Source organism: Diuraphis noxia, unplaced genomic scaffold, assembly GCF_037042655.1.
Source record: "Diuraphis noxia isolate RWA-SAM2 unplaced genomic scaffold, SU_Dnox_SAM2 contig0004, whole genome shotgun sequence".
Lineage (NCBI taxonomy): Eukaryota > Metazoa > Arthropoda > Insecta > Hemiptera > Aphididae > Diuraphis > Diuraphis noxia.
Genome location: NW_028301714.1, coordinates 70076992 through 70102949, shown reverse-complemented (window position 1 = coordinate 70102949; position 25958 = coordinate 70076992). Strand labels below are relative to the sequence as shown.

General features: G+C 27.0%; 1 protein-coding gene across 6 annotated transcripts in view; it reads right to left on the bottom strand.

Moving 5' to 3' along the window:
• The window catches only part of rg (A kinase anchor protein rugose), a 268765-nt gene that overhangs the window by 228416 nt on the left and 14391 nt on the right, over positions 1-25958 (bottom strand). For 3 of the 6 annotated variants that reach the window (XM_089227913.1, XM_089227916.1, XM_089227914.1), the window contains exons 1-2: positions 19707-20238; positions 4099-4735 (exon numbers count right to left, since the gene is read on the bottom strand). The exons of 2 other annotated variants lie outside the window; for them this stretch is intronic. In XM_089227913.1, coding sequence (XP_089084039.1) covers positions 4099-4374 — 276 coding nt within the window. In that variant the 5' untranslated portion in view covers positions 4375-4735; positions 19707-20238. Of the gene's footprint in view, positions 1-4098; positions 4736-19706; positions 20239-25958 lie in introns of those variants that run through there. One more of the 6 variants, XM_089227917.1, reaches the window with a different exon arrangement.

Below are 25958 nucleotides of genomic sequence, written 5' to 3'. Positions count from 1 at the left end.
AATAATATATAGTACACATTAAAAATTTGGTTATAAAATGTAAGCTGGTTGGTTTATTTAATCATGATTAATATAATAAAATTTATTTACAATTAAAAATCAAATCTTTTGTTTATATTAATTTATCAGTATAAAACACATTATATTGGACGTTTTTTTATTAAAGAGATTAACAATTATTACTTTGTCGTACATGATATTAAGTATAATTATGCAGCAACGACTTATAATTTTAACATTGTTTATTTCATTTGCTGAAGTACCTAAACTATATATACCTAATAATGACAATTTTTGCGTGCACGAACTAAATACGTATTGGACCGTGAAAAACCACATGGAAATTTTGAAGCTGTCACAAAAACACGCAAGTCATAAATTATTATGGTGACCCATTGTCTTGCTGAAAGAGAGGAAAAGGGGAAATAGTTGGATGACCAGTAAATCGGTGTCCGTTGCGTAGAGTGTGGATTGGTCGTGGCAAAGGGGGAATCACAAAGTTACGTGGCTTTTCCGGCCGTCGCAGTTGCCATTTCCACACAGAGTCATTGCTTTTTTGCGTTTATATAATGTGTATATAAATACGCAGTGTATGTACAAATATCAAATTTATATGACAGTACACACTATGATGGTGTTGTATTAGTTATAGAACTGAAAACTATATTCATCAAATCTACTATATAATATATAATATATATTATATATATTATAATATAATATATAATCGACATATAATCTACTTTAAATCTACCTATTCCCTTTCTTATAAACACAGAAGTGAGGAAAAGTCTTAAAAAAAACGTATTACAATATTGTTAACAGTTATCAAATTATGTTTATCGTACAATATGCAATGTGATTCTTAAAAAAAAACGAAAACTTTTGAAGTCAATGACAACACAGGGTTAAGTTGTTCAACCACTAAGAAAAGAAAAGTTAATTAATTTTATAATTATTAGTAGCACATAAACTTAGTAACTTGAACATTACACAATAGTTCTTTAAAATAAATTAAAACTGCGCACGGAAATTACTATCCGTGTTTGAGAGTTTTATACATTATAATTTCGAAGTTTTAGTAAAACGGTTAAAGAGCAGCACGAATTTACCCTTAAATTAAGAGAGAACGCATCGGTAAAATAGACTAATTAACAGGACTCAATTTTGAAGTTCATAACTTACTTTGAAACATTTATATCGTTTAACTGTAGATTATATTAACCAAATATACACCTCTTGACTTTAATTATAAGCTTTTGAGTAGGTACCATAGAATTAAATACATTGATTAATTTTCATATTGAATTTTTTTTGTTTTTAAAATTAATTTGATGAAATAATAAATTTGTTCATAGAGAGAAAGCTCGTTTAAGTAATAGGTAAGAATGAATTAAAATATTATACTCTTAATTTAATATTTAGACTATCACTAAAAGAAAATACTTTGAAATGTTTTAAATAAATCATAACAACAATTTTGAAATAATATACAGATTTTTTAATTAACGTCGTTCATTACCAAGTATAATTATAAATATATTCAATCATCATCAAATGACAAACTACCTAAACAAAGAACTAATTGCCTAATCCCATTCCACTTATAACTGTATGAACACGACAAGATAACAAAGCAGTGATAATTGAATTGTCATAACAATTAATGAATATTTGATATAAAGTAAAAATACCAGAAATTAACTACACAGTAAGTACCCTAAAGGAATATTTTGCTGTCACATTTATATGTCGTTCTATAATGTCCAACTGGCAGTTTTCACATTTCTCAATTAACATATTTATAATTAATTAATCATGTCTAAAATTTCAAACGTCAAAGCACCGTATACCAGGAATTCAAATTCAACTTTATTTTACTCGGTACTCAATGAAAAATGAATAATAATGTGTTTAAAATTGTATTGGTTAGAAAAAATATAAAAAATTCATCACAAAAAAATATATAGTTCCAAATGTTCCAATACAAAAATTTATCTACCTTTATGGCTATACGTTGCAAAAAAATATTTATATAAACCGGGAATTAATAAAGTAATTAGTGGCTTGGTGAGGCGCGTCGTACGCTCAATCTGCGGAAACGCACTTACTAATTAATAAAGCATAAATATTAATAAAAATTATTATTATTAAATAGAAACATGCTACCTATATATGGAATTAACAATAATTCAATAATTTTTTATTTTTAATAATTTTTTTATATATTTTACAAGAATAATTGCCTTATCACCGTTTAATATCAAAATAATACTATTTTAACAAATACATTTTATAAATATTTATAACTATTTTATTGTGTATTGTTTTATACTCAAATTAAAGTCTTTAATACTTCAATATTATCTCTTTGTACACAATAGACAGAAAACCTATAGTCTAAAATTTAAGCACTTTTTTTTTAATGTTCTTGCCTATACGGCACCTACAGAGAATTGTCTGTTAATTATTATTACGATAAACATGTATTTCTAAATATATAATCGAATGCGTCAAAATATCACAAGAAATTAATATAGATCAATTTCAGCGTCGATGCAATCATAAAATAAATTGGGTAAGCAAATTCTATGATAAATGTATGTGATATGGCCAAAGACGTCATTATCATTTTATGCATTCGATGCAGTTTATTTGCTTAATCGAGTAGAACCCTTTGAAAGTTGAAATAAACTTGTAACATTCTCAAATAAACTCATGAAAATGATATTCCTCGTTTTTCAGATTATAATTAAGACAATCATATATTTAATTATAAAATATTTTTTCCCGATCAAGCGCACATTATACTTATATATTAAATTATATAAATAGGTATATATTATAAATATACAATTAAATATGAACTTTTAGTTGTGTTTGACATTCAGTTTGATCACGTGCAAAAAGGTCATTCTGTATCCTTTTTCATTACAGACATTTTTTAGGACCTTAACCCTCTAAGCTCTTTGGACACGTTACAATACATTGATTGTTTAGACCCTTTTTGTACTTAAACCTCATAAAGACGTAAAAAGTAAAAACCTCGTGGCAGTATTTACAGTTATAATTTATAAAACTAGAATAGAAAATGTACTATTTAATTCCATAAAATTCGTGATAACATAAAAATAAATGTGTAAAAATATTTTATTACAATAATTTAAATGAACATTAGAGTTTTATTAAATAAATGAGTGTGCTAATGAATGAGGGCCTATTATGAAACAATGGTAATTAATAAACAAATTTATAGGTGGTTGTACAAAGAAATAATAAATTTAATAATTCATATTTACCTCGTTTGTTTGCATCGGCATTCCCAAGTTCAAAATTAGTCAACGCAAATGTCATGTATATTTTAAGCCCACACTCATTAAAATATCAAGAAAATTAACCGAGAACAGTGCTGTAGCTAAATTAAATTAATTAATTAATTAATTAAATTAAATAGCCTAGATACCTATAACGCCGATTAAGATAAATTCAATAGGTTTAGCATTAAAACAATATCAACAAAATCACGGTTTAATTAAATTCAAATGTTTCTGTATAATATGCATTATGTCAATTCAGACTTATATTTTAGGGGATCAAAATGATTATTGTGTGTATACCACTCAAGTTTAAAAATCGATTTTAATTACATTACAAACTTACAATACTAATTATTAGTTATAACATTGGTACGAACTTTTTTTCCCAACAACTTCGTATATAGTTTATACTATATAGTTTGTTTCAACTGGAGGCATTCATTAATAAGTGTACAAGTATTGTTTGCCATGTTTACATAAATATTAAATATTCACAGGGGATCAATAATTTTAATACTACAAAACCTCGAATTTTATCATATCGGACAAAATATTGTCAGATTTCGTATTAACCAAAAAAACCGCTACACTTGTAATATCTGATACCAGTATTACAGTGCTGTAGGATTGACGCCACTGAAAACAGGATGTCACTAGGTATAGGTATAGTATTAATTATATTATGAAATATGCATGTAATAGATTTTTTACACTAAAAAACGTAATTTATCAATCGTCAGCGATGCACGTTAACAACGATTTTTAGAGAAAAAAAACGTACCGAAAATGCCTTGAGGAAGACCAGGCATTGTATGATCCCCTCCATGGTGTCGCCTGCCAGGCAGAAAGTGGCGCTCAAATGGCGCCGGCCTTTTCGGACGAGCGCCGCGACACCGGGCGTCGGCTGTGCGGCTGCGGCGGCGGCGGCGGAGACCAGTGTTGGCGCCTGGCCGACGGCGGCCGCCGAGCCTCCTCCTACGCCGGCCACCACCTCGCCGACCACGTTGCTTGGCGTCCTGCTGCCGCCCACCCGCATCCACCGCTCTAGCGACTCCATCAGCACACCGTCGTCAGCGGCGGCGGTGACGGAGACAGAGACGACGGCGACGACGACGACGACGACGACGACGGCAGATGCAATATCATTCGAACGACAGTCGTCCTGCCGTGTTTAACCGTAAAAAATCGATTGGCGCATATTATTTAAAACATGTATAACAATATACAATGTTGTATTATAAATTATGATATTTAACGTAATGTGTTTGTTTATTTCCGTTTGTATTCGCGGTTTCGGCGGAGGTCTTTCGTACACCCTTGACGTTAAGCGATCTTACGATCGTCCTAGCCCGTTATGGAATATTATCTATTATAAATATTCGTTCCGGTGCACTAAACGACAAAGCCGACGACGATACCTGCGAAAAAAATATTATGATGCACCCATTGTACCTACCACTGAGAGAAAATGAAAAACGGATGTATATTCTCCACGTGTCGGTCACACGTGTGTAACACCCACGCGACACGTGCAGCGCCGCAGCGGATTATATTTGAATCGAAATTGCCCAAACCTAACCGCAGCCCCCCCCCCCCCCAGTCACTGTAACCGTATACAACCAATCCACCGAACACAACCGGACTCGGTTAGAAGGCCAAGACACCGCGGTAACCGATTCTTCGTTTCGTTCGATTTCGATTGTCGTTACCACGGCCTGCAAGTGACCGATAACCAGGTTGAATAAGGTCGTAGTGGGTTTCCAGTATCTACTATAATATACAAACAGTCGCCTACGTATCCTATATAATAATTAGTCTTGGTTCGGTGTTTAAACCCAACTCATTCATTATTTTTATTATTTTCAAGTCGTTTCAATATACAGAATACGAATATATTGTTTATCACCCACAAAAACCGGTGCAACATATGTAAGTTTCAGTATATAGAAAATTTAAAACAATCATCACAATGGAATATTAATAAAAAAAAAAATCATAAACTAATCAGTATTTAGGGTATGCACTCTGATAGAGATTAGTAAAAAAATTCAAATTTATATGAACAACGATGAAATTTCTACTTCAAATTATACGTAATTAGATTTTTAGTGAAGCGAATAATAATCAAAAAACATATAAGGCATGAGTATAGTACACAAACACTTTAACAAAGCCCAATAACGCCACATATCTGGTACTCCCGGAAATTCTCAAAAACGCAGATATCACGAACATCTAAAAATTACAATTTTGTTCAGTTCCTAATAATTTTTTGTTATTATAGATTGTATATTTGTCATATTTAACATAAGTAGGTATAGTTATACTATTTTATATATCCCAAGTTGAAGTTATTTTTTTTTTTGTAAACTTTTCAGTATATAATTTTCTTATTTCGTTATAAATCAAAATAAATAAATACTAAAAATAATATATTAATATAGGTACCCATGATACGACGTTACAGTAAAAAAAAATTGCAATAACGTTTTCAATGAATACAGCTTAATAGCCATTATTATAATATTACATTTATTTATATAAGTTTAAATGTGTTTGTTTTAAGATTTAACTTGTTATTTATGATTATTATTTACAATATTTAACAAAATGCACATATTAATTGTCCCATTAATGCGAGTTCCAAACAATTCAATTTTATTTGAAACAATTTACCAACCGTTTTCGAATTTAAGTAATTCCATCTATAATTTCGATTTCGGCAGGCCCATTGTAAGTTTGTGTACGGTTCATCGACTTCCAAAAAACTTTAGAACAACTACGCGAACCAATTACTTAGAACATACGATAATATAAAGGTATAGTAATCAGTAATCACAGAAACGATATGTCTACAGTTGTTCGGTCACATCCGAAACATTTGCAAATTACCAAATTTAGAAATCCATTCAAAGGAATGTCTTTATATACATATCAAGTGTGGGTATTTGATATACAATATATTATACATTGTGTTCATAACTTACTTATGGCTTTTATCTAAATTAAACATCCAATTGGATATATCTAGTTTATTACAAAGATTTAACCTATAATATTAATGTAATTTAAATAAGCAGCTTGATATTGACTTAATTTAACACTGTATATGACGTATATATTTGTAATTATATTAATTCAATATTTAAAACCATATTTTTAAATTATACACAAAACTTATTTTTATAATAGAATATTATTATATAAAATACACGATAAAATGATTGATTAAGATTTCCAAAATATGTTTGATGTGTATAAAAAATGATTTATAAAATATATATATATTTATAACGATATATATTTTTACATGAATTATATATTACGAATAGAACGGTGTATATTTTCAATATAATATGTGTAGTTAAAATTATTGTATTGATGTAAAACAAATATAGATAAGTAATTAAATTTATAGCATTGAAACAATGTCATATTCCTTAGAGGTTGAATTTATTTAAAAATATGAATATAAACACCTTTTGTTAGTATCTAAGTTTAACCATTCATAAGTAGTAAATCTTCATTAAAATCTCAGTAGCAAATGATGTAATCATAACTAGTAATACGAAATACCTCTAAAATGAATAAAAATATATTACATTGTTGTTTCTAACTCAATAGTGCATTAAATAATTTATCTTTAACAAGTATCTCTTCTTTTCGTAAATCTAAGATGCAATTTTAAAGATTCAGACCTATATCCTTATGTTATGCACACGACTTATTCTAATGGAACTTTTCGATCATGAATCTAAAAACGTTTATTTTTATAGACCATGAACCAGTATCGCAAAGTGAATTGGAAAACACTCTACGTACAGCTTTACAATAATGCAGCGCGAAGAAAATGATAGAAGTTCAGAGTTGAAGGTAGAAAATAGCATTCGAAATAGTATAACAATGGTTAGTAACGTGTCGAACTGATGTCTAAGGCTTCTAATGGCAAAGGGGTAGGATAAGATATTAAAATTTTACACAGCATGCTTCTTCAATAGAAGAACTTTTACGAAACTTTAATCTTTGTCACTTCTTTTGATGAGATGAGGTGAATAAATAAAAAACTTTCCATCGAAAAATAGTCTCCACAAAATAATGATAATTTCAAAAACATGATTTTTTTATATTCTGAATTTTAATTAGTTCACTAAACATGCCAGAGAGTAAATTTAAAAATGTTTAGTTATAAAAAACAGATATATTATTTAAATATAACAAAATACACGACAAGCAAAAATAATTTATGTTAACTGATAAGTTAAAAATCATTGTCAATGTAAGCACCTTTGAACAGCTAAACTCTAATTTAAAACATTTCTATAACTAAAATTTAATTATTTATCGGTACGTAGAGGATTGATGTAAAAGAAACAATATAATTTGATTAACTTTTTAATATAATAATACATGAAACAAAAAATAAAAGGAAATATCTCAGACTATTTATTAGGTATCCACTTATGAAAATATTAGCCCAAAATAAATAATCATTTTATAATACAACTATCTTGATCAACTAGGAACTCCCATAGTTCCATATCATTTCATTACAACCAACACCACGCATTGCTCAATCAAAAACTAAAACAGAAAAATATGAAAGAGAACTACCCAAATCAATAGTAAAATTTAATTTTAGTATTCTATTCCTATAAATTAAAAACGATCAATTACGTCAAATTAATTGATTAATTCTATCAACTCCTCTACCTATACATATTTTTTACATAAGAAATTCTGAATATTGAGAACCGACAGCATTTTTATATAATATCATTTGAGAGTTAAAATATTAAGGATAAGTGGGGAAAAATTGAATTTGCTTGCTCATTATTTTCGAGGGAAATAAAACATAATTTACTAAAGGCAAAAGAGGTGGTGAGTTTCTAAAGAATTCCTAGCTCGTGAAATATGAGTGGTGCAACCATCAAGTTATTAAAACAAGTATAGTATAAGGAATGAAGCTCATTAATCATTATTATAAAAGAGTCGAAAAAACAAAAGCCAGTCAGAATACCATTTGAATAGGCAAAAAGAAGATTCTACTATTAATTTTAATCACATTATATTGTTCTCGGAAGTACAGAATTTTGTTATGATTAAGTTATCTTACTCTGACCAAATACTATTTGCAAACCACTCTATAAAACATTTTGCAAAATGTTATCCCTAACATCTTACACAATTAAAATAATTAGACAATTTTATAAAAAAAAATTACTGACAATAATATGAATAAATACGATTCTAAAGTTGAATTGCCCGAAAAGTAAATGAATAAATGAAAATGGATAAAAAAATTTCCACAGTATCAAATAACATAAAAAACATTATAATAAACAATAAATAAATTAAAACTATTAAAATTAAAATTACTATCATGTTTATTTTACAGTTGTTTATTGTGATTTATTAATCTATAACTATCATATAATAAAACTAAATTAAAATTATATTTTTATATTAAATTATAGAACCATCAATGCATATCATAGAATGTGTAAATAATGTTTATATGTCTAACACAATAATCCAATAGTAGGTACTGTAAATATTTAGGATATTTATATTTTACTTTTTTTTTTTACAAACTATTCGTGTTTCATAAACCCTCTTTATAATAAACTCGCATTACATATCCTGGTAAAATTCCAGGAACATTATAAATAATATTTATAAAATATCCATAACAAAAATAATATTAACATATATCCAATAATGTAACTAAATGTCACAAATGCTTTCTGTTTTTTTATGTGAACATTTAAGTTATTCGTTTGTATAAAATGTATTTTAAATTATTTTGAACGTCTTACAAAAAAAGTCAGGCAATGTAAACAATGCAAGAATAACTAGATATTTGCTACTTCAAATTTTTTAATCATTGACAAAAGATAATTTCAATTTTAAAACAATTTTTAAAATAAACAAGGGTAATAGAATTTTTAATTTAAAAAAAACAACGATACATACTAAGATAAATTGAGTTAAAAACTAACCATCAACAAATGGGGAAATTATGACACCAACGGTTAAGATTTTATAACATTTACATTCATTTTTTTAGAAACAAATACAATAAAAATATTATTTTGTAATTTTCCACATTGCCTACTTTTAGTGCTCATCTTATGTTATATTGAAATAAAACAAAAAATTTACAGAAATATTTGACATTTTTTCTATTTAATTAATCATTTACATTGCATGTAATTTACCTGAATATTTTATTCAACTTATTATTTTGAAAAAATAATGGAGATAATACTATTTTTTAAACTTTAAAAGATACATCATCAATACACTTAAATAATATAATACATCTAAACTATTTTTAAAATATAATGTATTAATAAATTAATTACTTTCTAACTATTCCATAGTAACCCCAAATATGAAATTATTACAATATAGGATATAGGTGTCTAATATGGTATTAGAACAAAATATCTTGTGTTAAAATATCCAAATCATAATATCCAATTAAAAAAAAAAAATTCAATAACCTATTAGAAAAAGAAAATTTTAATAAAATTTTTATTACTTTTTAATTGGGTATATTGTTCGTTTTCTTTTTAACATCTACACCGCGGATCAACCCACTACTCAAAACACAATAGTAGCCGACTTTGCAGACGATAAAGCACTACTTGCATGTCACTCTGGCCCAGACATAGCTGCTTCCTTTATGCAAACCCATCTTGATCTACTAGCCTCGTGGTACACAGAATGGGGCCTAAAATTAAACCAAACAAAATCGCTCCACTCTACCTTTACACTACGCCCCAGAGAATGTCCACAACTATTTCTCAATAATCAACCTTTACCCTACTCTCAAAACGTCAAATATCTTAGACTAACCTTAGACCACCGGCTCACATGGGCTCCTCATATACGCTCCAAACGGTTAACGCTCAATGATCGTAGCCGCCAACTAAGACACCTACTGACCTCCAAACATATTCATCTGAATAACAAGCTCCTTATTTACAAAATGCTACTTAAACCAATATCGGTCTATGGTATACAGCTCTGGGGATCAGCAAAACCTACCAACATCAATAGAATTCAAACCTATCAATCCAAAACTCTAAGACAAATCACTAAAGCACCATACTACGTTTCCAATCACACACTCCATCACGATCTTTCCATACCCTTTGTAGCAGACGTGGCTAAAACACACTACAAAAGATTCCATAACCGTCTTTTAAATCATAGAAACCCACTCATGCACATCTCTTCCTTGACTATCCCAGGTAATCCTCCCAAACGGCTAAAACGCAAATGGTGTGGAAACCTACTGAATAATTAAATTTTAATACTCATGTCTTTTTTTTTCTTAAGGTTTTTTTAACCTAACCTAACTTTTATTAGAACTTATTATATCTATTTCGATATAAATGTACATACATTATACATTTAGCATAATACCGTAGCTTTATAGCTGAACTATAACACTAGTGTCCAGTAATGAATATATAAACAGCTGAATATATAGCTACAATATTTTCGTTAGATAATTTATCTTAAATAATATAAAAACTAAAATAAAATTATGATGTAAAAACTAAGAATTAAAAATTAAAGCATAAAACTTTAATGAAACTTGAAGAGTTATTTTAAAATTGCCAATTAACCCAAACAATTAATCAAAATCTTGGGGTAAAATAAAAATAACATAACTTTAATAATAATTTCATAAAGATACAAAATATATATTTAATATAACATAAACTTTAATATATTTACACTAAAATGCATCAATTAGATAAGTTTCGTCTTTTGAAGAAACTACAAAATTATTGGATTTTGTGTTGGTTTATGAATATCAAATAGAAGACACACAATTCATTGTTATTTCCCAGTGGATAAGACATTTTACAATTATGTAATAGAAATCTGTTTTACCTATCAACATTGCTAATACTTATAGCATACAGAATCTATAATAAGATAATAACTTAAAAGAAAATATTTTGGACGAGTAGTTTATGAGTTATAAGTATTTAAAGTTTAGACAAGTGGAGTAGTGGACAAATATTTTGTGGGGTAACCCCGTACCACTCCACTCTGCCAATCTAAACTTTAAATACTTATAACTCATAAACTACTAGCCCTAAATTCGATTTTTATGTCTAAAAATACTTAGAAAAATATTTTCCTTTGGAATATGAAATTAAAACTCTATGTTGTCGTTCAAAAAAGTAAAAACTTAAAAAATGATAAGGATAAAAAATATAATTTTTTAATAAAAACGTTGGTTTTTTAACAACTTGAAACAATGTGAAAAATATTTTGAAAAAGTCAATACTTTTTAAAATAATGAGTGTTCTTTGATAAAAGAATCACCCTGTATACATATTATACTAAATACATTTATACTATATTTTCAAATCCTGAGCAGTACCCTATAGAAGTATAGACCATTATAGCTGAGTCATCTTAAATACGCAACTACATATACATTTAGGAATTGTTTGTGGTAACTCAAACATCTGCATTTTGGTCCCAGTAATAATTCTACGTATCCGACAGAGTTGCTAGTGCTTAAATCGATTCTACATACTCAATTCGATAATACAAGTATGTTGAAAGTGATCAGAAATGTCAATCGGTTGGTAAATAAAATAAATATTGAACATTATAAAGGTCACTTTTTGGTGTCGTAAAAAATGAAAAAAGTCGAAATAAATCAAGTTATAGGAAATCAGTAGCTATTGGGAAAAATATTTTCTTTAACAAAAACGATACAGATTTATTCAAAAAAAAAAATTCTCTTCACAAGAAATATATTCTTATTATAGGAAATTATTGTCGGGAACTTTTAGAAAGTTTGTCACAAAACTTTGTATTTCCGCCCATAAAGATCCTTACGTTTAAACTGATAAACCATACATGCCTTGTAGCAAACTTTACAAGACCCCTTTCCAATTCAATATATGTGTAAATTAACTCAAGATCTTTAAATTTAATAATAAAATTGCATGGTTTATACGAATACATCACGTATAAAAATGAAACCTAACCTTCAGATCCAAGTAATTAGCAATTTGAACAATGTATATAATATACAATTCATAATATTTATCTAAATAAGTTGTACGAACGTAAAGAACAGTAATGAATTCAATTAGCAGCCCAAATACTAATGACCAACCAAGATATTTGATATATATGAACATTTTTTGTTTAAGTATAAAATTAGGGCAGAATAGGGTGAAGCAATAAAATAATGATACAAAGGCAATTTGCAATTATTTACTCCAGACAATATCAACTAGAATAAAACGGCCAAGTTAAGTGAAAACAACAAATAAGTTATGTGTTGACAATCTGATTTTATAATTTTTTTGATGCATTGGATGTATAGTTATTAGCCCATTTTTAATGTGGGGAAACCCAGTTGGTCACCCAGTCGATAGGTAGCGATTACCGGCCAATGCATGAACACAAAACACGTTACCGACTACCGATAACCACCGTTCCACATAAAGCAATGTTTTATAATAATTATTATTATTATTTGTGTGCAATTAATCTTACTAAAAAAGAAAGAATTTTAAGATCATAAAACAATAATTTGTTACGTAATGGGTAAAACAACTTCCAGAGAACATTTTAAAATACTGCAAGAACAAATATTGTGGAAATGAAACTACACTTTAATCATTAACAGATAAAAAAAAATTGTATTTCATAAGGTAAGTACCTAAGTCATTTTTCATTTCTTTTATCCTAAAAAAAAAACTTTTTTTACAATCATTAGAAGCATTTCAATAACGACCCTTTTACTAAATTTATCATTAAATTAATAATGTTATCTACAAATAATTTCAAAAGGTAAAAAGGACAAAATCCATTAATTTTAACCATTACCATTAATCTATGAAAGTTTCAGAAATGTCAAACCATTCAAACGTTTGCTGAAACTTTATTTTAACTACAATTTATTAATTATTTAAATACAAAGTTTATTGAATCGTGCAATTTTTAAATCATATATAGGTAGCGTGTTTTATCTAACCAAACAACAACTCATGCCTAGGCAATCAAGGGAGTAATTAAAGGGGTGAGGGGGATAGATCCACCCGAAAACTTTTATTTTACTACTAACATTTTATATTTAGAGCAGGAGTACCCCAAGGAGGTGTACCTTCTTCTATCTTATTTAATATTTATGCTGCCGATCAACCTACAACACAAAATACTATAGTTGCTGACAATGCTGACGATAAAGTCATATTGTATGTACATAATGATCCACTAATTTCTTCAAGAAATTTACAATCCCATATAAATCTACTCTCAGAATGGTATGCCAAATGGAAAATTAAACTAAGCAACAACAAATCCATTCACACAACTTTCACCCTAAGACACGGACTCTGTCCTAACGTAACTGTAAATAACTTACCTATCCCTGCTCTTGACACTGTTAAATACTTAGGACTAAACCTCGATACAAGACTAATATACCAAAATTATATTTAAAAAAAATATTAATACTTAATGACCGCTCCCGTTCTCTAAAAGTATTACTTTCTAAAAATAAATTCAAATCTTTAAAAACAAAACCCCATAATGTTTTTGTTACCCGAATCTCACATCTACTTATTGTGCTTGATTGTATAGATTGTATATTTCTTGTAAAAAAAAAAAACCTTTTATATTTGGTGAGGTATGTTACTGTATGAGGCTTACAAATTTTCCAAAAAGATACCCCCCTTCCCCAACCAAATTCTTAATTACGCCACTGTAAGCAATATTATAGTACTAGTAAAAATTATTGATGAAAGAGTATGGAACTTGAAAGGTTTGATATAAAATTTCGGTTAAGTAGTGTACATTAAGTTTTCTTAAATCTAAGTATATCCAGAACAATAATGCATTTTATGTGACTACTTAGGATAAAAACGATTCTATGAGGTATACTAAATTTGAACTGCAATGCCAGATAAAAGTTCGGAAAATAATTTTAGACAACTTAAACCTCTAAAACATAGAACAAAATAATTTTAAAACGAAAAATATTAGTTTAATATACTTTGGATAAAAATAAATAAAAATACATGTACAAATAATTAAGGCATAACCATAATTTATGCTTACTTCTCAAAAACTATTTAAGTATTATATAAATATGTCTAATATAAATTCAGAATAATTGATACTACTTACTTAATAAATAATAGGAATTTAAGGCAAAGGCATATAAAATAAAAATTCTCAATTTACCCATTATGCAGTTTACAATTAAATGTGTGCTGACTTTTGATAATGGTTAAAATTTTAATTATTCGACCTGTAGGAACGGAAGTCTGAGAGAAGTCTACAAATATGATATTGGTCCCAATACAATTGGAAACTTCACACTAAGCATTAATTACAACTGTGAGGTACCTAATACGTTAAAAGAAAAAATAAATAATATGAATAATGAAAATTCCATCTGATTCCTGGTTCTCTAAAGAATAACAAGTATTAGGTACATTAGATATTATATATTTATTGATTTTTCATTATTCTGAAGAATCATCAAATATTTCAATAATTAAATTATAAAAGATGAGCTTCGACTGACGCCATCATTTTAAAGGCACATTTCATTTAATTAATTGTAATCCATTGCATTTTGCAGGCGACTTTTTCTTATACAAGACATTAAAACGACTGACACCGACAGTATTTGGTAATTTAAACATTTTATAACCATTTAATTAATTTTATTTGGAAAACTGCTCTTTTTTAATTCTCTAGATAATTAAACTATTATTTATAAAAGAAATCTTAACCTAAGTTTTTTGGCCAAATCCCAAACAAACAAATTCATAAATTACATCAATCAACAGAAAAATAGTAAAAGTCACAAAAATATTTATTTATATTATTGAACCACATTTAGTAATGTCGAAGTTTAAAGAATATAATCTGATCAAATAGAAATTAATCCATTATAATGATTTATTCAAACACTTTATTACAATTATGACGGTAATTACTTAAAATTGAATACCTAACTAAATAATGTATAATAAAATTAAGTAAGTTAAAGGCATCTTCAAAATTTGGTTGAAATTACTTAATATTTAAATATTATAGAATATTATTAGAGTTAAAAAAATAACAAAATAAACAAATAGTTTTTAGTCAATTGAATATCGTAAATGCATTTATGGTTTTATATAAGTAAGTACTTAAATATTTGTCCATTAGAAATGGGAAATGATTTATTTTTCAACAACAAAATAACGCATTTTTCTATATCTTTTATTAGAAATATACAGTCCGTAATGATGTTTAATATAAGTATATTTGGGGAAAGAGAAGAATAAATTATGTATTTGAATATATTTTTAGTATACCAACTGATTTAATACAGAAAAATAGTTTCTAAATAAAAAAAAATTGAAAACAATATAGTTTGCATAGTAAATACAATCCTTAGTTGTGTTACAAAAATAATTTAATACAACAATTAAAATGCACAAATATTATTTTAATATGTACAATTCGCATATCAAATTAGCAAACATAGTTATATTTATAGATACAATTTTGAATACCACAAACCTATTATTATAATAAGATAAAATTGTTTTCTCCTTGGGAAAAACATAACCTCAGTTAAATTATATTGTACTTTTATACATAAGGTACTTTATTATTATAAAGAGAATTATTGTTAAGATAAATTACATTAAACTTGCTGAAAAAGCAAAATTAAATAAAACGCGAAGACTAAAGAAACAATTAAATTAGGAAATAATATCTAGCCTTATTATATAATATATTATATATCATCTAGAATAGACCATCAGAGTAAAATAATAATCATCCCTGAATAAATATATAATATTGTACCGAATTTTGACGCATGAAACACGGGGATTACATAAATCAGCAAACAAAAAAGTTTACATGTTTAAATTACGATGGTAAAATAAGTTTAAGTGAACGAAATTAACACAAGTTTGAAGGAACTACTAGCCAGTCTGTCGTAATATGCACACAATTACAACATAACAACAATTACATTAAAACGAAAAATATTTTTACTTTTAATAATTTGCCAAAACCCAGTAAATAAAATCTAAAAGAAAATTGAAATTATAGCAATCTTTTAACAGAACTTACAAAAATAAAATATTCTGACTAAAAATCAAATATATAAATTTGTATATATGTAGTATTAAATATACACATCCGTGTTGTACGAATATTTACTTAATTCTTTTGAACGACTATTAAATATATTATGTATTTAAAACATTAAGTTCTACAATGTACACTGATTATATCATGTTGGATAGCCTATCTGTATCTCACGATTTTTACAGAAACGGATCTGTATGATTTTCAGAATTTAGTAGGAATAATATGAATAAAAATCGACCAAGTTAATGAAGAATTTATAATAATTAAGATATTTAACATCTAATGTTTTCATACAAATGGAATAAGTTTTTAATCAACGTATATATAAACAATGGTTTATTAACCAGGCATAAACAAGATGATATTTTTAAGAATATAGAAAATATACCGCCAACTGTCGAACAATATAGATTAATTTTTGCCAACACTTTTTTCAAGCTCCACACGATTATTGAGAGCAATCATTTCTTTTAAACATAGCATAACCATTATTCCTTTCCAAGGTAATCGAAACAAGACAACATACTTGTACTGATAGTTTTTTTAAACATGAAACATATTAAATCAATAACAGGCGTGTTCATATTGAGTTGTAATAATAATCCAAAATATTCTTATTTAATTAAGTTATAAATCAAGTGTTATGTACAATAATTAATAGACTATACAATTATAGTATAATTAAAATTTAACAAGACAATGAGTGCAATAGTGTTACTTGTTAAAGCTACTTAATGATACAATTGTTTTATTTATTGGACAATTTTTTTTACAATTTATCAAATGTCTACGTAGAACGTGGTAATAATAATATGTAGGATACATGTAAGATAATATAGATATGTCAAAATACATGATTTCAATTCTATTAATACAATAACAAAATAAATAACAATTTAGTGTCACAACGATTCAACAACACAGATTTTTTCTCAATAATTTCTCGATAATTTCTCATAATTTAAGCAATTTTAATCATGCTCCTACATGATTTTATCGACAAATGTCTCTTGAGAATAAATTCCAAAATAAATTAGTATGACATATCACAATTATTCCCTTTCCTTGGCAATACTTATCTCGGAGTAATTTTAATTCCAATCATGCCAATAGATATTCCGCACAGAAAACCAATGAGAAAAACATTTTTTACTCGCTACTTAAGAAACACATCAATCTATATTTTTCCGGAGCCCTAATTGTACATAAAAGCCAACACAAAAATATAATCTCTGACATTGTTGATGTTTAAATACTACTTGATCAAATCGTATAATGAACCACTATGTAATACACTAACCATTTAAGAAAATAACCTTAAGTTTGACTTATTTATTCTATTATTTTAACTCTAAATAATTAAGACAATTAGAATTTTTTTAAATTAAAGAAAAAGTTTCTATACCTTCAACACAAAGGTTTTAACTAATAGTGGTTTAGAAAAAATAACTGAAAACATATTAAGTTAATTCTTCAACTTTTGACAAGACCATAAATTCCATTTTTCAAAATCCTTCATAAGTTCGTTATTACCTAAATATAGCTAGCAAAATGTTTGTTATGCAATGCATATTTTAAGTTATAATCACTTTAGATAAATGGCAAGCTTATGCATACAAGCATTAAACAGATATTCAAAAAAATATTTGACAAACGTAAGTTTATAAAATGTCACTTGAATATCGAAAACAACAAATTTACGCAATAAAAATTTGGAAATTCGTCAGGAGTGTATTTAAATTTTAAAACACAACAGCAAACTGAGGGTGTGTACTTTAAAAATATTAAGGAAAATATAGTAAAAGAATGTAGTGCCCCACTTAAAATGCAAACATTTGCCAATACGTGAAATCTTTTGTTCTTGGATAGTGATTAAAATGATCCGTCGAGTGTATGAAAACATTTTCTAACAATTTATGTGAACAATATATGATTATTTAAAATATTATTTATTTATTTTCCAAAATGTTAAAAACATGTAAATTATCATAAGCGATTTCATAATCTGCAGCGTTATCTAGTTCTACTTAACATTAAAAATTTGAAATCAAATAATCATAATAAAATGATTGATTCTAATTTTTAATACATTTATTTAAACTAATAAAGAAAACAAATAATCGATCTATTAAACCTACTCTTTAAGAAATAAAACAATTATTTTTGGTCATATCAGTAACTCATAATAGTTATGAATGATAACAGTTTATATAATTTAAATACCAAATTATATATGGCTATCTGAATAAAAATGAATGAACTAGAATTTCATCACCCAAAAATTGTTTTGACGAATATATTTGTAAGTTTGAAATTTTATCGATGTAACATAAAAACTGTATTTTTTTATTATTTTGTTATTTTATAATGAAACACTTATTTTTAAAATACAAAAAATAAACTTGTTCAAAATAAATTATGAACTGAAAACAGTTTAAATATTGGACTAGATATAATATATATACGTGGTTAATAATGTATTACTTTTATTACTTTTATATGGAATAATGCAGGTGTTTACATTATACCAGCTTCTTTTAAACTTTTAATAGTAAATACAGGAATTTTACATTTTAATTTTACATCATACTAATATTTTACTTTCAAAAATTATGTTGAACAAAAATAGTTTTTTATCATATATTATGTTTTAATTATTTATTTTAAATAATAAGTTTTAACGTAGACAATATCACGAATATAACATACAAAATGTCCGATCGTGATTCATATTATAATTTAACTTTTAGTAACAAAAATTTACTTTCATTAATTGTAAAACACTATTCGGAAATAGGTAAGAACCATAAATAAGTGCAATTCTCACGTTTAACTTCCTTTAAGGAATTCTATACGACTAAACTTTTGAGGAAATTCCCAATGTCCACATGAACCAGAAATACCAGAAACAAGTCAACCATTTTGCTATTCCGTGCGAAGTATTTACACTCACGTATGTGCGTATGTAGCAACATTGCCTATACATAACGCCGTGTGATAATATTATTCGTATCGTTCACATTTAGATACTAATACGTTATGTTTATTCTGACTATTCCAATTATGATGAATTTTAAAACTTATATAATTAATCTAAAAAAGATAATTTGGACGACTGTTCGTATCTAAGTATTTCTTAACTTTTATAAAAAGAAATTACCACCCACCATGTAAATAAAACTACAGAAAAAGCAATTTCGAAACATTCACATAATAAATTTAAAAAAGCACCTAAGTAAACATCGAGTCGGACTTCATCGCGCGAATAAACTCCGATACTTGAGTACATTACTGATCGGCGCGAAAAGTGTAGTGTATACAATGACAGAGACGAAGAAATACGAAGTACTCGAGATAAAAGGCTATTAAATGAGATGTCAAGAATGAGAAGAAAACACGATAGCAGTGACGATGGTAGCGGCAAGATGGAAATAATAACAGTGAAAAAATACAGACATATACATATAATATATATGTCATGCGTGAGTAAATATATTTATATTATCATGTTTACGGATAAAAATAAAAAAAAAACATGGTATTTTAAATATACAACGGTGTATATTAACAAATAGTAAAAATAACCGAAAAAAAAACAGTGGTGGTTACAAAAGTTATGCTGGTATATACACTGTGTAATAGACGCAACGGACGAAAAATCACCATATATAACGAACAGATTACGACCACGACAGAACACGACCACGAAGGCGGCAATACGTGACTTTCACGACGACGACGACCAACCCAGACCGATCTGGTAGCGCGTTTAAACTTCAACTGCCGACGGTTGTAAAAAAAAAGAGAAGCACGCTCCGGCGGCGGTGCCTGTGACCAGCCTCCCTGGCGGATAGAGGGTAAAATTTTCCCTCAGAATACCATTAACAGTGCTGCCATCTTTAAATGATAGCTGGTTCTTTTCCTCGTTCCACCTTCATCCCAAGCGAGATCACCACCATCAGTGAGCACTGCGATCTGTATACCGCCACCATCGGTTTTCGCGTTCTAGTCGTTTACCCGAATATGTCAGCTCCCTCATCTACATACCCCCTCACCAAACTCTACAACAAAACTACTACCGCCGAGTATTCATACTTTTTATGCTAACATAATTTATACTTTAAAATATTACCACCATCGACTCCACACGAGTGCATCTTTTTTTTCTATATAAAGAACCTAAATACTCGTTAAAAAATAAGGTGACGGGTTTAAAAATGTAAGGTTATTACGCACTTAACATTGTAATTTCGTCAAAGTGCATTATATTATGTACGATAATAGCAAAACATCGTTGGTTTTATATAAAATATATTTTTTTTTAAATGCCAGGTTTTCTACTTTACTCGTTACATAATATACATAAAAATATTATTATATTCTTCGTCATCTGAGATATAATATCTGAATGTCAGTAAAGTTCTACTTCAAGGAACCTTATGTTTTTCGACGCTCAATATTACGTTTTATCATTCAACCCCTAAAATCCCTTATAATACACTATACAAACACTTAATGAAAAATGAATTGGAAAAAACGTTAAAATACAATAATCTAAGAAACGTATAACAATGCGAGTTTTGCTCACGGCCTAACCATGTATTCTTTTTTTTTTAAATAATAAAATAATATAATATTTAAAACCGTTTTCGGAGAAACGTATATATATATATATATATATATATATAAGCTATAAACATGTTTGCTAATAACTTATTCACACAAACAGACATTCAATAGAATTCTACATTTCAAATGAGTCTTTCCCTAAATGTATATTCGGGATTTATACTTAATAAATGTATTTATGAGAATAGAGTAAAATATTAGTTAATACCGTTTAGGAAATTATAAATACATACATAATTATAAGTGCTCTAGCAAAACGCTAAAGGCAATATGTGTACTAGTGTATCATGTTATTCCATGTATATACCGTACCTGTATATATCTTAACAAACCAATATAAAAATTAAATTTCTATTTTTGTTCAACTATACTCATTACGACTTCAGGATAGTTCCGAAATAAAAATACTAGCCTTATAATTATTTTCATACAAATTATGTACAATTTAATATAAAGACTCATCCATCATCAATGAGTAACTCAGTTTAAATTAATCTTAAACAAATTCATTTAAAATAGATTACATTATTTAACCAAATTATTTCAATACAAACGCCTAAACTGTATGAAAGAAGTACAATTTAAAGTGTTCATAGGTAATGTATTATAGTTATTATCACTAAACTACGTAACATGTATGGAATATACAACATAATTAATACGACAAATGTTATAAAAATTTAACAGAAAGAAATTATTAATATAACATAGAAGCATACTCAGTTACTAGAAAGTGTTGGGTCATGAATCTAAAACTGAAGTAATGACATGTTAACTAGTATATTATTTTAACGGAATTAACTTAAGAGAATATCACTTCATGGCAAAAACCCTACCTGTAAAGCCACGACCACCAGATGTAAGTTGTGATAATAGAGGTTTATTGTACCGTCGTATTTTATTAATGTCACTCATCAGTTACAAATACATCTAGATTAATGGGAGTTAAGCTTATAATTAAAGACTTAGACACTTTAAGCATTATTTTAAATTTAATAATTCTATCACCAAAACACATATAGGTACAATGCCACAAACTATTAGTTCAGATATACATTTCTTCGCCCATTTAGTCAGGTAGACTTTAAATTTTGGACTAGTATAAAGACCTGGCAAATAAATTACTATTGTTCTAATCAATATTTTTTTAATTTCTTTTTATATTTAATTTATTAACTCTTGAATTACATGTATAATATAACATTTTTTTTTTAATGTTAAATATTGTTATTATCTTCTCAATAAGTTTGGTAACAAAAAAAATACCGCCGTTTGACTTTTCCTGAGCATCAAAATAGAAATAGAAAAAATAGCTCCTGTATTAAATCAATATTTACAATTTTTTTTTCTCTGAAACATATTAATAATATAAAATTTAAATATGTAGCACGATAAATCTAGTTCAACAAAGCCTCGACTAGAGGTTTGTGACCCGATCGAATGTGCACGGTGGGGGGGGGCTAATGATTTCATAGCGTCTCAAGATTTTAATCTTATTAAAAGATAAAAATAACTGTACCCGTAATAACTATCAACGGAACAATACAATAATATATTAAGATAAAATATAAATAAACCGATTGATATCCAATTTCTAGTACGTAGTTTTTTTTTTTATGATCCATACTCAATACAGTTTCAAAATATAAGACAAATTTAATCCATGCTAACTGAACACTAAAATTAAATATTATTCTTGCAAAACGTTAAATAACTAAACAATATTTATTTGATGTAAATGCTGCGATATATCTACTAACTACTTATTTAACAGCAGTTTAAAACATAAATGTTTTAAAAGTATTATAAAAAATTGATGAATTAAAGTTTTCAAACAAAGAATAGGTACGAAAAAAATATAGTGACCGTAGAATTTAAAAACCATGCTAACAACACAAAAAAGGGCAATCAAGAATTTTCTATTAATTGTGTGTTAGACGCAGGGATTTTTTCTTTAGTCATGATATTGTGTTCTTCGAATCAATAGCAAGAACAAAAGGACAAAGGATAATAGTACCATCGACTAAGCGGTAATAGCCTACCCGAGTCGAATGAAGACAATACAAACGCGGACATACAAAAGTGGCCTAATTGTTTTTCTTCTTTTAAATAGGTTCACTATCACAAATTGAGAAACTTTGGTAATATATTTAAGTTAAGAGTTCGAAATCGTTTTTATAGGGATACTCACATTCGATATTTTACCTTAACAAACCTAAGTATTTAATTGATATTAATTTTCATAAGATAAATGTAGTAATATAATATATTAAAACATAATAAAAATAAAACGATCTATTTACTATTTATAATGCAAGTTAATAGTAAGTTTAATACTGAAAGCTAAATAAATCAAAACTAAATTTAAAAAAAAAATGCAAGTTATAATCATTATATAGTCAGGTTTTTTAATCTTTACAGCAACTTTAAAATTATTTATACTCTATGATATATTATTTAAGTCAAAGAAATGTGATTCAGGTATATGTTTTGTTTAAACTAAGTAATTAGACGAGAACTAAAATATAATAGCTTATATGTTTATAACATTAATAATGGAATAAATTATTTATTAGCCTTATTTTCAAATTAATAACGTTGTTTATAAATATTATAAAAGATGATTTTTTATTGTTAGTATAAAATAAATTAAATTTATGAATTAAATCTCAAGAAATACATCACACAATTTAGTTTTGTTAATTCACTGTCATTCAATTCTCTACTACGCGGAACATAAAATAATTGTTCATATTATGATTAAACAATACTGAATACAATATTTTAATATAATAATTACATGTTGTATTATACGTTAGGAGCATGATACACAATTACCTACTCTGGATTAAAGCTAGTGAGAAGGGAAGCCAACTGTATGTGCACAAGAGGGTTAAAAATAGGTATGGGAGCGACTGTAAGTTCTATTTGATAAAATACATTGTAAAACTTTGTCTTGTGTAAACCACTATCTACCACCATCCGATGGCTCATATTATTATTACCTTTTGGGAGTCAACCGGAATTATAGATCATAAAATTAAATGGAAAGTTCTGCAAATATTGTGTACACAGAAATACAAATGTACCAATGAATTAAACAGCTCAACATTTATCTTATAGTTGCAACGCAATAGAGCCCTGGGTCTATACTATGCAAATATATTGACCACAATATTAAATATAATAATTATATAATATGACCATAACAATATTATTTAAATTATGTACCCAGGTATAAGTAAAACTTTCTTATAATGTTTTAAAAAAAATTACTCGGTCTTCTCCTAGTGACACAATAGTTTTAAAAATACAAATTTACGAAATGCATCAATAAAAGTTAATTTTAAAAACAAAAATAATTCAAACAACCAACATTTTATAATTTATCATGGTTTTTTTCACTTAATTATATTTCCGTTATAACTTTGATAGTCCTGCACATTCAACAAGTAAATATGTATTATTATTTCTAAATTTTTGTACGAGGAAATATTTCACTCGTATTCTATAAAGCACAGATAACTTTAAAATAATTTGTAACTAAACCAGATGTAATATCTGTCGTTAACATGATTATCCGAAACGTTTATTAATAATTTAAAAATTATTCCAATAGATTTAAACATTTACATTTACAAGTATCAACCAATTATTCATAAAATGGTATTTTTATTTTATAATTTAAAATATATTATAATATGTATGTATAAATTTCCTGGTATTTATTAAAAACTAAAGATGTATGTCGTTTAATTATTCAAATAAAAATAAAATATCAATCAAACATCTTATAAAATGTGTCCAACTTCATTTATTAATCGGTAAAATTACATCAGTCCCCACATCATTTGTATAATGTGTAAGGCACTAATGGTTAGGTTATAGCTAATAGCTATCATTATGCAAGTGCATAGGTTGTACTCAGTCATAGGGGTAGGGTATCCACTATTATTCGACATATAACCATAATATAAATTATTTCTAAATTTTATAAGTAGTAAAAATGAAATAAACATACTAAGCAACTAAGTTTTCGAACTTTTATAAGAATTTCAGTGAATGCATAAGAATATAGAATGATCATTTTATAACAAAACGGTAATCTCGGCTAGCTTATATTTCTGAAAATATATTATTTTTTTAAATATTATATTGTTTTAAATAACGGCATATAAATATATTAAATACCATGCTACATTAACACCCATGACAGTTAAATAATTCAGTTTCCTTAGTTAAAATATTAAGTGTGTATAGTATAATAATGCAAATTTATAGGTATTTAAATTAATAATAATAAATATTTGTAGCTACTATTATCTGTTTATATATGTTTAAAATGATAAATATATTTAGTCAAAAAATAATGTAAAATTTGCACACGACAATAATGTAAATTACAATTAAATATATCTTGTTGATAATAGTAAGTAGAAAGTTAAGGGCTGAGCAAATAAATTATAGTCCTAGATACCTACGTATAAACCACATACAAGGTTTTAGGTGTATAACAATCGATACAATATGTCATCTTTGTGTGTACGCCAAATGGTATTTAAATTTAAACGCGGTCAATCCATAATCGAGTGCCAAAATAGTGTCCAATATGCGACTTATTTATAAAATTTACTTCAATTTCATTTAATAATATAAAACATACGTTAGTTTTTTATAGGTAACAGAAAAAATAAATTCAACAACTAAGGATATTATATATATATAAAATACATAAACACGGTACGCATCATGCAACAACCATAATATATAATATTTCATATATAATAATATATATTATACCTATATGATATATGTTATAAAAAGTAGTATACTTGCATAGTCATTATTTAATTC